Here is a 13869-nt window from a genome sequence, read left to right as displayed (position 1 = left end):
GGCCCCCGCCGCGCCCAAACCCGCAGTCACCGCCAAGGCGGGCGCTGCCCTGCCCGCAGCCCCCCAGGCCGTGTCGCCGCGGCCGGCGCTGGGCGCTGCCCCCCGGATCGTGGCCCCGCAGCTGATCGTGCGGCCGCCGCCGCAGACCACCATCCAGCTGCCCCCCGGCTTCACCATCCCGCCCGGTAAGTGCTGCGCGCCGCTCCCGCCGCCACTGCTCGCTCTAACGCTCTTCTCTTGGCCGAGGGCTTTGCTTTCCCCAAGCTGTCATCTCCCTGCTGCTCGGCGTGCTGGAAACCAAAGAAGAGGCACCTGTCTGAAGGCAACGTGTGACGAACAGGCTGCCGCTAATTAGGGTGTAACTGGTACGGCTAATGCAGAGTAATTGCAGCTGTTGTTGGGTGAGTTACTGGTTTTGTCCCGGAGAGAGCKGCAGTCACGGTGAGTTACCCTGTGATGGAGTAGTTGGGCACCGGATAGAAAGCTGGAGTTTTAGCTGAGAATGAGTTTATATGTGTTTTGAAGGACTTTTATCTTCTGCTTTACTCTTGGTGGTCCTTTAAAGTTTTTCTGTTTGAAAGAATATCTTCTGCTGTGAACCAGGTGGAAAATACTGTAATCTAAAAATTGTAATTTCAGTAATTGTGATAATGTCATTGCTGTGTGAGGGTAGTCTTCTCATCACCAGATTTTGTTTCTGAAGGAACTATTACGTCCTACTCTTCTAATTTTCTAAACTTTCATTACTAGAAATTTAAGTTCTAACGAGTTTGCTAGCGAGCCAAATCAAACTGATCCCTTCATTCTTATGATTCCTATTCCTAACAGTTACATTGTTTCATCTGAAGGGTACTGTGGTCCCCTGCTTAGATTTTCATGTTACAGAATCTTGAATGTTTATATGTTTATATGTCTTCTTGATTTAGGAGTTGATTTAACATTTAAACCAATTGGTTTTTTTCCCCAGGTAATATCAAAGCATCTTAAGATTTGGAGCTATTGATGTAGTCTGAAATAACTTGYTTCTTCCAACTTGTTTCTTAAAGCATTTGATATGTATTAGCTAAGTAGAGCAGCAATGTGATGGTGTAGAAGCTTGCTTCTCAATGGGCTTTTAGTAGCTGTAGTTGTTTAGTAGTATTTGGCCCTATTTCAGTAGTTTAGTTTTATTAGTTTATGAAAACTCCTCCAGAGTCTGATGCTCCAAACATACAAAGCCTGATGGTTTCACGAAGACTAACTTGAAACTGATAAGTTGCTGTTCAGACTGTGTTAGTGCCTTTAGCCTTTGGCTTCCTTTTAAATCTGTTGAAGATTACTATGTGCATGTGATAACGTGCATTGTAACTTTGCCTGTGGTTTCTGAAGTTCATTGTGCCAATACTTGATCTGTTACTTTCAATAGAAGAGGGAAAAAGGAGCCTTGAAAACAGTCTGATTCAGGATTTAGAAAATSTTATGGTAATTATACACTAGAAAGTTTTAATTTGAACTTGTTTTTATTGTGAGATAGTTGGAAATACATTAATTTTGCATAAATGTGTAGATAGTATGTTCTAAAATGAAGCTATTCAGAAAATAGTGTTATTTTTGAGTTTTTAAATTGGTGGATCATTTATAATTAATCTGAAACTCCCATGTAGCAAACTTCTAAATGAAGCAGAAATTTAGGTTCAGTTTTTGAGAACACATTACTTTAGCATATWATGCTCATAAATTGTGTATTTCATTTTTATGTGACTGACAGGAAGGTAAAATGAATCTCATCATTTAACTGGATTYTAACTTGTACCAACTGCTCAGTAACAGGAATTTTAGTCCTCCAAACTGAATTAAAATACAACATTAACGCATGAGCATTTATTCATCTGTAGTAGTAATTGTGTCTGCAGCTTTGATTGAGACCATGGTGTGTGGTTGCAATTTATTTGTCCTTTCCACTCAATTTTTCACTATTCAGAATGAGGTTTAGAAAACGGAAAGATAAATTAAGAACACCTGTGAACTGTGYAATGCAAATAGAACATGTATTTTTTAATGTGTGATAGGTATTACCCTATGAGGATAATATGAATATATATAAGGTTCACACTATAATCAGAGWAGTGGTAACCTGTTTGGCCAGTCGGCATATTGGGGTGTCCAGATGGTTTGGGAATTGCATATACCAAATATATCATCTGCTTGCAGACTTTTCTATAAATATAAACTGTGAAGCTTGGTGCTTAAATGGCTAATGGACTGTAACAGTTACCTTTTAGATGAGTTTTTAATGAGTTTCTTTCCACTTTTGAATGTTTGATTTACTCTTGACTTTGAAAGAGAGTTATTATTAGGGCTTTTGGATGTAGTCCTTGCTGTAGGTCTGTATGCCTGTTACCTYAAACCTTGATTTCTAGTTATCTTTAGCTTATACTGGCAGAAATTTGCCTTCTTTTTGTGTTTATAGCAGGAAAGTTGTCTGGGAGCACCTAACTCAGTGAGTGAGGGCTTTCATGTGTGCTGCAGTCCACTCGTGTGTCCCACGATTGGGGTGTGTTTTTCCCTGTCAGAGATTGAAAGACTTTCTTGGTAKAGGGTTCTGAAATTTGTTACAATAGTGTTTGAATTTCTTTATCCTCAGGGTATGCTGCAAATTGTGTCCCTTTAGCAAGGAGTCGGATTTTTTTTCTTGAGAAGTTAGTAATTAGAATTGGATGTAAGCTTTTACCTTCTTCATTTTCCTTTGGAAAGCTAAAAAAATATATGAAGTAATTTGCACATAGAGATAAGTTGTAGAAACTGTGTCTACTGACTCTGTTATCAGCAGAATAAAAGTGGCTTCACAGGTTTTAGTTTTTGGTTCTCTAGTAGCTGCAGATAAGATATTTTTCTGTTTATTTGACCCATTGTGTGCTATCTAGGTTAAATTATTAAAATGTATCCTGGAACCAACTTGGAAATTCTTTTTAAATTATCTTTTTTGACAACTTCTTAGTTCTGAGTAAACCATAGGAAGAGCATTGCATATTTTGCAGYGACCTGGAATAAGTGTGAGACTCCAGAGTCCATGGACCAGTTTAGCCATTGTCTCCCCTTTTCTGACCTGCTGACTACAAAACTCAGGGCACAGCTTGATGGCAACGCTCTGTTGTGTAAAAGGCCTCTATTTGTGAGGTGTTTTACAAGAAAATTATCTGAAAAAATTTTCATTTCCTTCTAGAAAGTGTTGGAAAACACTTGAGAGGTCTCTAAAATTGCTACACTGTATCACTGTCTGCTGAGGAGTCCTCAGCCGTGTGCTGTGTGTGTTGGTTCTCTGGGACTGATGGTTTTTTGTGTTGATGTTTAAACTACAGGTAGTGCTKCCCAAAGTGGTAATGGTGGCTGCCAAATAAAGTAATCTGTTAATGCTCAACATTAAGTAAACCTCAAATATTGCATACTCAAAAGTATGTGGCCTAATATTTGCATGTGTTATAAGCTGTTGTTTAATAAAGCTCTCAGGTTGTTGTCCATGGTATGCACATACTCAATTTTGCTCTTGGCATCTGCATTGTCCTTAGAGTTTACTTCTAATGAGTATTTATTTCTAATTTTRTTCTCCTGACCCTGTCTAGACTACTTGAGTGTCCCCCAGACTTTTTTTCATGACTATTTTCCATAAACTGCAGTTATCTGAATTCCAGACTGAATTTGGTCTGCTAGGGGGGGCTCCTATTCTTCTTTGAAATAAAACCTTGTGTTACATGAGAATCAAAAAAAAAAGATCCACTATAGAGAATAATGCAGTGCTATGCATTGGTTTTACTGTGCATTYTGTGCTTGRGTAGTTGTTTATCYGTTCCCCTTGCTGTTTTTTGTGTCYTGTGACTGTTGCCTTGCCTCCCCAGGGATGGTCCTGGTGCGCACGGAYGCCGGACAGCTCGTGATGGTGCCCCAGCAGGCTCTGGCACAGGCTCAGATGCAGGCTCAGTTGCAGACACAGGGGCAGGGTTCTGCCAACATGTCACCCAGGCTTTCTGTGCCCACAACTGGCCCTGTTTTTCGCCTGTCAACAGCTCAGGTATGTCCRGCTTGATTTCACTTTGGTGCATTATGTCTTACATCTTATTACGTCATGTGTTTCTGCAAATGAGCTTTCCTCCCCTTTTGTTATGAAAACAGGAAATACTTATTCAAATCTAGTTTATTTTATGAGGCCTAGAATTTTTGTTTTTCTGTTTAAGGAAAAAATCTGCTTTAGAGAGTCTCTTAAGACTTTGTTCAAACTGTGAGATGATTGGAGACTACAAAGCTCAGTCTTGGTCTGAGCTGTGTATCACTGGTTTAATGARTGCCCCTTGCTGCTCTGAATCAGAAGCACTGTGAAATCCCAGCATGCTGAATCCCAGGRTAGCTAATTTCACTGGACTTCAGAAAAGAAAAAGCCAATCACATTCTATTCAGGGATTTGCAATGATTTTAAAATAACTTTTTAAAACATACAGTATGCAAAAGAAAGGTTTGATTCCTTTAATCCACTTGTGAGTGTGATCTGTCTACACTGAAAGTTTTGTCTGTGTTGTGAGTACATGTCCTTTTTTTCTAGGGATTGACAGGATAGAATGCTTTCCTGTCCCAAACTCTCCAGTGAAGTATGTTGATGTCAACTTGGAGCTGATTATTTTCAAGGGGGAATTCTTTTTTTTTAATTTGTCTCGGTTTGAGACAATATTTTCAGAGAGAAATGTTTCAGGATAAATGTTTCCTCTGAAGTGAAAAGTTTGATAATTTTTTCCCACCGAYATGAAACAGGAGTTTGGGTGAATGTGAAGGGATAAGTAGTTTATTAACAAAACRAGGTGCCCACAGGACACAGATAAAACRTAACTGTTAGATATTTAAAAGYCCAGGAACGCAGGCCACCTCCTGCCCCCACAGTCGCTTGACCGCGTGGTTTGGAGAAAGATGGTGTGACTCCTGTCCCCTGGAAAAAAGAAACTGAAGTCCACGTGGCTGCTCAGGCAGCAGTGRCAAAACCTGGAGCAGTCCTCTCCTCACTGTGGATGAAACTGAGGGTTCAGAATGCTTTTCTGTCGCCAACTTGGCTTCTTCCAGAGTCTGGGATGATCGGTGYSRCTTGTCCCTGCTGGYGTCCRGCTGGTCRGCACTTGCCTCCTGGTTCYYGGACCACAGCCCTGCTGATCCRCTCCAGAAAATCACAGGAGTCGCAGAAAGGACTCGMAATCCAGGGAGAGCTGTTTGCCCAAGCTAACAAACAGGAGCTAGCTAAACRGCARCAATRTAACTCTGCTGCAGGCAGGGASCTGAGCTCAAAAAGCCCGCAGMAGYGGGGCAGCCCCGCTTTTAACTTTCAGCCACCCCTGCCCYTTTTTCTGGATTGGATTTAAAGGCACAGGCACCTTTTGGGCATACAAGCTGACGGAATATAGGAGTACAGGACTGGCACAAAAYCAACCCAAGACAAAATTTCTTTGAAGGCTGCAGTAGTTTAAAATTTGTCGAGAGGCAGTTTAGCTTTGGGCCATTTGGGGCTGGAACTGAGCTATTTTACTAAAATATAGAGGCTATGTAGAGGCAAACATCTCTGTATGTTAGTACGGGGCTGCTGTGCCATAGTAGTAATAAGCAGAGTTTAAGGAAGTTTTGCCTAAGATCTGTGTTTGCAGAAGTGATAAGTAATTCTGTGTGGAAACATGAAACAGATGCCTTTACAACTTTTTAGTTGCTGTAGAAGTTGCTTGAAATATTCCTCAATATTTAACATTTGATTACAGTCCCATTGTATGCTTTCTGCATCACCCCATATTTATAGTCTAAAAGATTTTTGAGTTTGATTCCAAACTGAAAACAATGATAAACATTTCAGAAGAGAAGGAAGCTGGAATAAATTCAGATAATTGAACATAGTAACATGATGCAATCTAAACCACACAGTACCCAACTAGAATGTAAGTTTTAGAAGTGAGACTTGAAAGACTGTAACTAAAAGGAATGTATCTCAGTTAACACATAAATGAAAGCTTGGAAACACTTGGAAGAACTTTATGCTCTCAAAAGAGAGGTAGGTGCAGGATTGTATGGAATTTTTTTWAAAAATAAATATAAATTTTAAAGAACTCTGCAGAAAAGGTAGCAATTTAATGTTTAAATTTGTGGTATCTGGAGGGATAAGATTTGTAAAAACCTTCAAAGAGACATTTATTCCAAAAAAACATAGCCASAGAGATAAGTCTGTGTTCATTTACAGATTCATTTCTTTTTACTAGTTTGATGATAACAAAATTTCAGTCAGTTCATGGCTGTACATCTGTCTTTGGTTATTTGGGGCTTTCTTTGGGAATAAGTACAATCACCTCTGTGGTAATTACTACAAGCACATATTCTAGCAATGCATCCTGAGACAAGTGTGTAGTGTAAATGCTAAACAGAAGCTGTAGTGCTGGGACTTTACCAAGAATGGGATCTAAGTCTGTTAAAYGAGGGCGTTTTAGCTGTTTCTCTTCCAAACTGGTAGTTTTTTGTGTAACTAATTGCTATGGCCAGCATACCGAATTAAAATTGAACATGGAAGCATTCTTCTTAACAGATCGTTTATAATTTGAAGACTTCTGAGGAATAGCCTTTATTGTGCATGGAATCTTAGGAAGTGTGCAGAAATGCAGACCTCTTGCTTGGCTGTGGGCTCAGTCTGGAGTGTTGATCCCAAAGTCAGCCTTAAGTGCTGTGCTTAGCCAATGGTGATCATCTTGGCCTTGGRCAGCTGTTCTCTACTTCTTGAAGCAGTTAATGTTGCAGAAGAAATATAATATGACTTGATAGGYTTCTATAAAAATAAAATACTGGGGATGGGGATGCTGCGTGTTCAAGTGTTTGTAGAGGCAGCTGAAAGCTGGAGGAGTTCAGGTGTTCGAAAGTTGTGGTTATTTTTGTACAGGGTTCTGCCCAGGTCAGTRCCCCACTGTCGATATTCCTTTACACTACTTAGTGCTGAGCAATAGTTCAGAACTGAGGAAGCCAGCAAGGCTTTATGAATGATAAATRTTTTGCAAAMTGCAAAAGTTTGATATTTGTAGTATAGGAGGACTAGAATAATGGTATTATAACTYACCAGGATTCATCTTCTTTGGCAGATCTTTGTGGTAGCGGCCCAAATTTGACTGCATAATTTCTGTATTTGTTGTAATTAATGGGKTTAAGAAATAATTAATATTGCCCTTGGGAAATTTACATTGAACTTCCCTGACTCTGCATTTGATCTGCAGAGTCTTCTTTCATTGCAACATGCTTAATCTTTTATATATGTTCTACCCTCGAGTGTTCTTTAAAAATTGTGGTTGACAGCCTTTTAAAACAAGTGTAAAAGTTGAAATAATTAAAACTAGATTTTTTATTTGATTAGGTGTGTGGTTTATAGCCAGAGACTGTTCGTTGGTTTTCCAGAGTAAATGTTCAATGATAAAATATTAATCTAAAGTTATTTGTTTGAGTATCATTGTAATTAGTCAATTTAGCAATCGAATTCTAAAATAAAGGAAATTGTGTGTATGGAAAAATAACTTTTTTCAGGGAGTTTTTAATTAAGCTGTTTTCTTCCAGGATCTCTTTCTGATGTGTCAGAAAGCTGATTTCACTGAATTAAAATTTTCAGAGTAAGTTTAAAATGAAACAAAAATRATGTCCTAGGTTTTTATGTATATAAAGTTTAATACTAGAGAGTCATGGTGTCCAGTGTGACTGAAACACAGGAAAATTCTGGTGCCATTAGCTCAAGACAAAACAGAAACATTATTGTGCCTGAGTCTTGCAGTGTTTAGTGACATAGATGAACATGGCAGCATATGGAATTTTAACCTTTCTCTCTCACATTGGTGGGATGGTTGGTATTTTGCTGTGTAGAGCTCAACATTATTACTGTATCTTTATTCAGTTATTTCAGGATAGCTTTATTTGCATTAAAATGCAGGGTGCTTTAAATGTGTAGAACATTGTCCTTTAGTCACTGAGTTTGTTATACCCTACTTTTACCAATGCAGAAAGTCAGCACAGGTGGAAATCTGCAGCATGCCTTAAGGATTCTAGGAAATAATACCATATGAAGAAAAAGACACGGCTTCATACTTTTTGGGTATGATGGGTGCTGTTCTGCAGATTGTCCTAATTTTTAGCTTGTGTCAGGTGTCACAAGTTATTCAGCTAAGTGATTGTTTTCAGTGTTCATTTGTATATACACTTTCAATAAYCATTGTGATGACAGTCTGTTGTGAGCTATACAGCTAGATATAAAACACAGGATATTAAATAACATGCCAAAGAAACTGCAAAGCTGGCAGTTACTTTTGGCAAATCGTTAAGAAGTGGTGAAAGTGCTAACTGGAGACATAAAATGGATTTTGAATTACTTTTTTTAAAACAAGAATTAAGTGTCTGAAAAACTACCCAAATGTTCATCTRAATTTGAAAGCTCTTTGGTTCTCTATCCTTGACAACTGTGTAATTSTAATTTCTCCGCTCTCAAAAAAGGAGGGGAAAATAAGGCAATGTTTTAAATGTTCTGAAATAAGAATGATTTGGTTGATGCACACAGAGCTGTTCAGGTTCTAAACCACTTCTGCAGCCTGCTACTACAACAAGATTTTTCTTTCTGTCTCCTAGGGCCATCATTTGCTAGATCTTCTCCCAGATATTTTAGGGGAAAATGAACCAGGTTCATTTTTAGGGGCCATAATTTGCTAGATCTTCTCCCAGATATTTTAGGGGAAAATGAACCAGTTTTTCATTTCTCTAGCTTCAGCAGCTGGGCTGCTATCCAGGACAGTGTGTAAGGAAGGAGCCACCTTTCTCTGGGAACAATGGAAGCTGCTGAGATGAGSAAAGTGTGGTGTGTTTCCCTTGAGGAATTTGTATAAGCCTTAAATAAAGGCTTTTCTTAAAGACAGGGGCTTTATCTTTACATGTTCAATTGTGGAAGGTTCAGAAGTCAAATATAATATACAGTATATTTACCTGTATAGAGTAATACTTACCTTTGTAGGGAATTGATAGAGCCACCCCTTTTTCCTTCCCAAGTGTAAAAAAGAGATGCATTTGAATTGCAGTACCAATACAGAGTTCAGAAAGGTTAAGATACATCAGTTCCTGTTCATCCAGCACTGTTGTCTCCTGGGGGTGTGCAGTGAATTCCAGTCTTTCTGTCTTGAATGCTTCAGTGGGGAGTCAAGRCACACAGTTGAGTTGCACAGCAGACTTAAATCTGATGTTTCTTACTCTTTGAGTGCTTGGATTTGCTATTTCAGTTRTTTGACTTCACTGTTTGTAGTACCTTTGTGTCGTTTTTTGCAGCTTTCAGGAGCAGAGGCAGATTTACAGTTTTGGGTGCACTTTTGAGTTCGGTTCTTGGGGGAGGAGAGGCAAATCCATTTTGAAAGGAAAACTTGGGTTYTTCTTGACTCTTAGCTGGGGTAATCTTTGGTTGGACAATTAGCTRTGCTCCTCTCAGTTGCTGCTATGTAAAGCATGAATAAAATCTGATTGTTTCCATTCTTAGGGGGGTTCTGGAAATGTGGCACATGGAGTTAAGCASGTACCTGGTAGGGAGGGGTCAGTCTGAGGATGAGCTGGAAGGTGCTGGAGCATGGGCAGGTGTCCCAGAGGGATGGGCAGTATCTGCAGCACCAACCACTGAGGAGCAGTGAAATGGAGCCTGTCAGGAATCAGGAAAACAGCAAGAACACAGAGAGCAGTGACTGAGACAAGTACCTGCAATTAGAAAGGTGTATTTGATATTTTAATGATCTTTACCATTTACAGTCTTTCTGTTTCTTTGAAATATTCAAGAGAAAATGAGTGAGTGCAATTGTACCATTTGACAGTTTTAATTTAGTTCAAATTACAAGATTGTATAGGGACATTAATGCTTGGACTCATTGACCTTTGAGGTCTTTTCCAACTTAATGAATCTACAGTTCTGTGGTATTAACTACCCCTGCAGTTTTTCTGCAGTGTTTTGTTTTGTTTGGAGAAAAATTGCAAAATATTCAGGTGTGTTAAAAATATTTTTCATATCAGTGCAGCTACAAGAGGCTTGAATTTTTTTTTATGTTGGTATCTCAGGGCTTATATGGAATTACTTGGTCTTCCATGAGTATTGCAATAATCTTTTAGTGCATTAAAAAGTGGATGTTTCTTGTATACTGTGGAAGTGATAATGTGCTTCTTTTGAAAAACACGTTAAATAAAACAAAGATTTGGATGCTTTTTATTGGCGATGCATAATTTTACTTTAACTGTTTTCTCTTTGTGATTTTAATTAATTTTGGCTGAATATTAGTACATTTTCAATGTTGCTAAAATTTTACTGGCTGTAGAACATGAGTTAAGGTACAGGATTTTTAGGAAACAAGCCATAATTGTTGGAACTTCAATTGATCTTAGAAGAATTCTGCTTTGGGTTCTTGCATTTTGAGCAGCTCAAATAGTATGGGTATGCTTGCATTACTGTATTCTTCAGAGATAATAAATAACTTCAGAAGTCTTTTAAAACTGGTTATTCGATGGCATTAAATTTTTACCTCCCTATTTTGTTTTGAATCTCAGACTTGTGAAGYTGTGAAAAATAGGGAGGTGCTGCCATCTAGTTTTCCTTTGCTGTGTTTCTTTTATTTAGCTGCATTTTTCATTTGTACAGTTTATGACTTTTCATGCCTCTGATCCATTTTGTTCACTGGCTTTCAGCATCTTTATACCCAGGTGGGCTTACATGCATAGCCAAATAACAATAAGTTGCTTATTGCAAATTATTTTAATTAAAATTACTTTAGATTAGTTCCAAAATTAAAGTGCTCCTGTCAACTAAGAATAAGAAGTGAATGTCATACAGGAAATGCTAGCCTAGCTCATAATATTTTATTTTGGGGTATCTGTTTTTGGAACTTATAAGCAGGTGAAATAGCATGTCTTGGAATTTTCACAGGACTGCTGCTAGAAATGGATTTGGCTTCAGAGTTTACTAATGTTTTTGTTTCCAGTTTGATTCAAAATCTGTTTTCCCATATTAAGTTCCTTTGTATGTTTTTAGGGATCAGAAAAGGCAGTTATGTGTGAAGTTTGATGGTTTARTATTTAAATATTTAGGCACATAAGGGGGCTACTTAGCAATCTTTCTGCCACCAAGATGGTTAGCAATCATTTGAATTTCATTTCCAGTGTCTAAACAGTTTGATACATATATATTTTAAATGAAAATGRCAGYTTTTTGTAGCTTTGCTTTTTCTTGCTTTAGGCATTTTTCTAACATTTAATCTTCAGGAATTAAAGTTTATAKCATGATCTTTACTGTTTTATTTTCTGTGTTTCAATACTCACTTTCTGTTAAGTTTCACTTTACCATCTGTTTTTAAARCAAACAAAAGGAAGTTTTTTTGGGGTGTGCCAAGTGCTGCCTGCCCTGCCCTGCCCTGGTGCTCTGTGCCCTGGCYCCCAGCAGCAGCAGCAGCTCAGTCTGTGCCCTGACTGTGGGGCAGAGGGGGYTCTGAGCTTGGCTCTGCCTTCTGAGCTGCTCTTCTGGCTAAAGAAGCCTTGCACATCTGACATCATTCTGATTATGCWTGAAGCCTATGCTTTCAGCATTGTTTGTATTTTTATGGCAGCTTTGGCAATTTTCTCTCATTTGTTATTGATTCTCATTTTGATTACAGTTTTTCATATTCTGCTTTTCTGAGAAATGCTTGTTTTGCTCTTTGCAAGAATTTTAAGCAATTAGATAAACTTTTTTCATTGCTAGGGTGTGCTGCTCTTATCTTCAAATAAGCTATTCCATATTATTTCTTTTGTAGAGATGGCTTTTGGGCTTCTTTGCAATGTTCTGGAAAATACATTTGTGGTAATAGGTTGGGAGGTCAGAGAGAGTAAGAAATGTATGGTCTTTACTGTGCTTTAACCACAAAACTGTTTTCCCCTCATGATGAGTGATTATTTTCTGTATAAGCAGACAGTAAGTTTTCAGTACTTACAAATTATTCTGTTTACATTTTTATAGTATTAACATAGCTCATAAACTTAGAAAACACKCAAATGTTAGTATGCTGTAAATTTAAACATAAAGAATGTTCCTGAGCAGTCTCACAGGGGCCACAGGAGCTCCCATGTGCATATGTGTTATGTTGCAGGATCACATGCTACTGTTATTTTTAATTTCTACAGTGTGTAGGCTGGACAGTCCTAATTAATGAAGAATTATATAATATTTTTTCCTCCTGTTCCTGTGGGTTGCTTTGGGCTTTCTCGCTGCTCCCCTCTGCAGTGGGAATTAATAAGTAAGCAAGTTTTTTTGTGAAGCTTATCCCTATAACAACTTTCTCAACAATGCAGYTAAGGGGATTAGTAGCCTCCTTTTATTCATAGGAAATGGAGCCTAATTGTCTCTATTTTAAATATGAAATGATAAATACTGGTTGATTGTGGTCAGTTTGACTTCATTGCCTGCAGCTCCAGCCGTGGCCACTGCTGGTCACAAACTCCATGTTTCAAGTTGGGCACTCATAAATCCATTGCRTAGGAGTGTTGATTCCAATGGATTCTGTGTGTTTGCAGTGGCACTAAGCACTTGAGGCAGGAGTAGGATCCAACTGTAGTGCCAAAATTCAGCTTTTGTTCACCAGATATGTTGGATGAAACCTGATGGTTGCAGAAGGACCAGCCACTTCACCAGAGCATGACAAAGTACTTTGATAAGTATTTGCTTCAGCGGTAGGGGTTTTGGACTTAGAGCCCCTGGTTTCTGAAGTTTTTCTCTGGTTACCCCAAGCTCCTCTGTCTGTCGTGGGTAATTGCTTCCAGCCCTGTGTTTTCCTGCCCTATTGTCCCAAAAGGGACATTGTGCACAGGGGGAACAGAGCAGCATCTCCCTGCTCTGGGTGGAGGCTCTGCCTCTCTTCTTTCACCTGCTGGAGATTGTGCTTCCAGTCATTTTCTGGAATTGTGTGCAAACATCCGGCTTTTAAAGGGATTATGCTTGGGGTCAGTTTTGCTGTATTTTTACCAGATTGTAAGAAAATCAGATCTCACAACAAAATGCTCTGCATCTGACATTTAAGTGCCTGTTGCATATGAACTGTAACCAAAGGAATTGAGAGGCAGTCAATGCAGATGTGAAGTTTCTCCATGAACTCCTCAGAAGCTGAAGTCTCGGGAAGCAGAGTTTGCTAATGGGGAGTGTTCTGATGGGTTAAGAGCAGTTACAGCCATGCCTGTAGGGAAGGCTGGATGAGTTAGCTACTAAAGAACTACGTGGTAGTTGACCCTGGCTGGACACCAGAGCCTCTCCATCCCTGGTCTCCCCAGCTGGACGAGGTGAAAAAATGTAAGGAAAGGCTCATGGGTTGGGATAGGGGCAGGGAGAGATCCCTCAACAGTTACTGACACAGCAAAATAAAACAAATTAACAAACAAATCAGAGAAGGATAATGAGAAATAAAAACTAAACCTTAAAACACCTTCTCCTCACTCCTCCTTTCTTCCTGTGTTTAACTTTACTCCCAGTTTCTCCATTTCCTCCCCCAGGGGTGCAGGGGGACAGGAATGGGGGCTGTGCTCAGCTCATCCCAGGCTGTCTCTGCTCAGGGAAAGGGCTCCTCACGCTCTGTCGGAGCTCCAGTGTGGGGTCCCTCCCACAGGAGACACTGAATCCATGAACTGCGCCAGCCTGAGAGCTTCCTGTGGGCTGCAGTCCTGCAGGAGCTGCTCCAGCCTGGATCCCTTCCATGGGGTGCAGTCAGGAGCTGCTCCAGCCTGCATCCCTTCCATGGGGTGCAGTCAGGAGCTGCTCCAGCCTGGGTTCCTTCCATGGGGTGCAGTCAGGAGCTGCTCCAGCCTGGATCCCTTCCATGG

The 13869-nt window shown here is 39.5% G+C and overlaps 1 protein-coding gene across 1 annotated transcript in view; it reads left to right on the top strand.

Moving 5' to 3' along the window:
• The first annotated feature begins 24 nt into the window (after nt 1–24).
• Nucleotides 25–13869, top strand: part of LOC130578296 (transcription initiation factor TFIID subunit 4-like) — a 102333-nt gene continuing 88488 nt past the window's right edge. The window contains exons 1-2 of the mRNA XM_057374272.1: nt 25–185; nt 3873–4045. Of these exons, the coding sequence (XP_057230255.1) occupies nt 3875–4045 (171 nt within the window). The 5' untranslated portion in view covers nt 25–185; nt 3873–3874. The remainder of the gene's footprint in view (nt 186–3872; nt 4046–13869) is intronic.

Source organism: Malurus melanocephalus, unplaced genomic scaffold, assembly GCF_030028575.1.
Source record: "Malurus melanocephalus ecotype Western Australia unplaced genomic scaffold, MMel_1.1 scaffold_221, whole genome shotgun sequence".
In the NCBI taxonomy this organism is placed as follows: Eukaryota; Metazoa; Chordata; class Aves; order Passeriformes; family Maluridae; genus Malurus; species Malurus melanocephalus.
The sequence above is the reverse complement of the archived record's forward strand: the minus strand, read 5'-3'. Positions and strand labels throughout refer to the sequence as shown.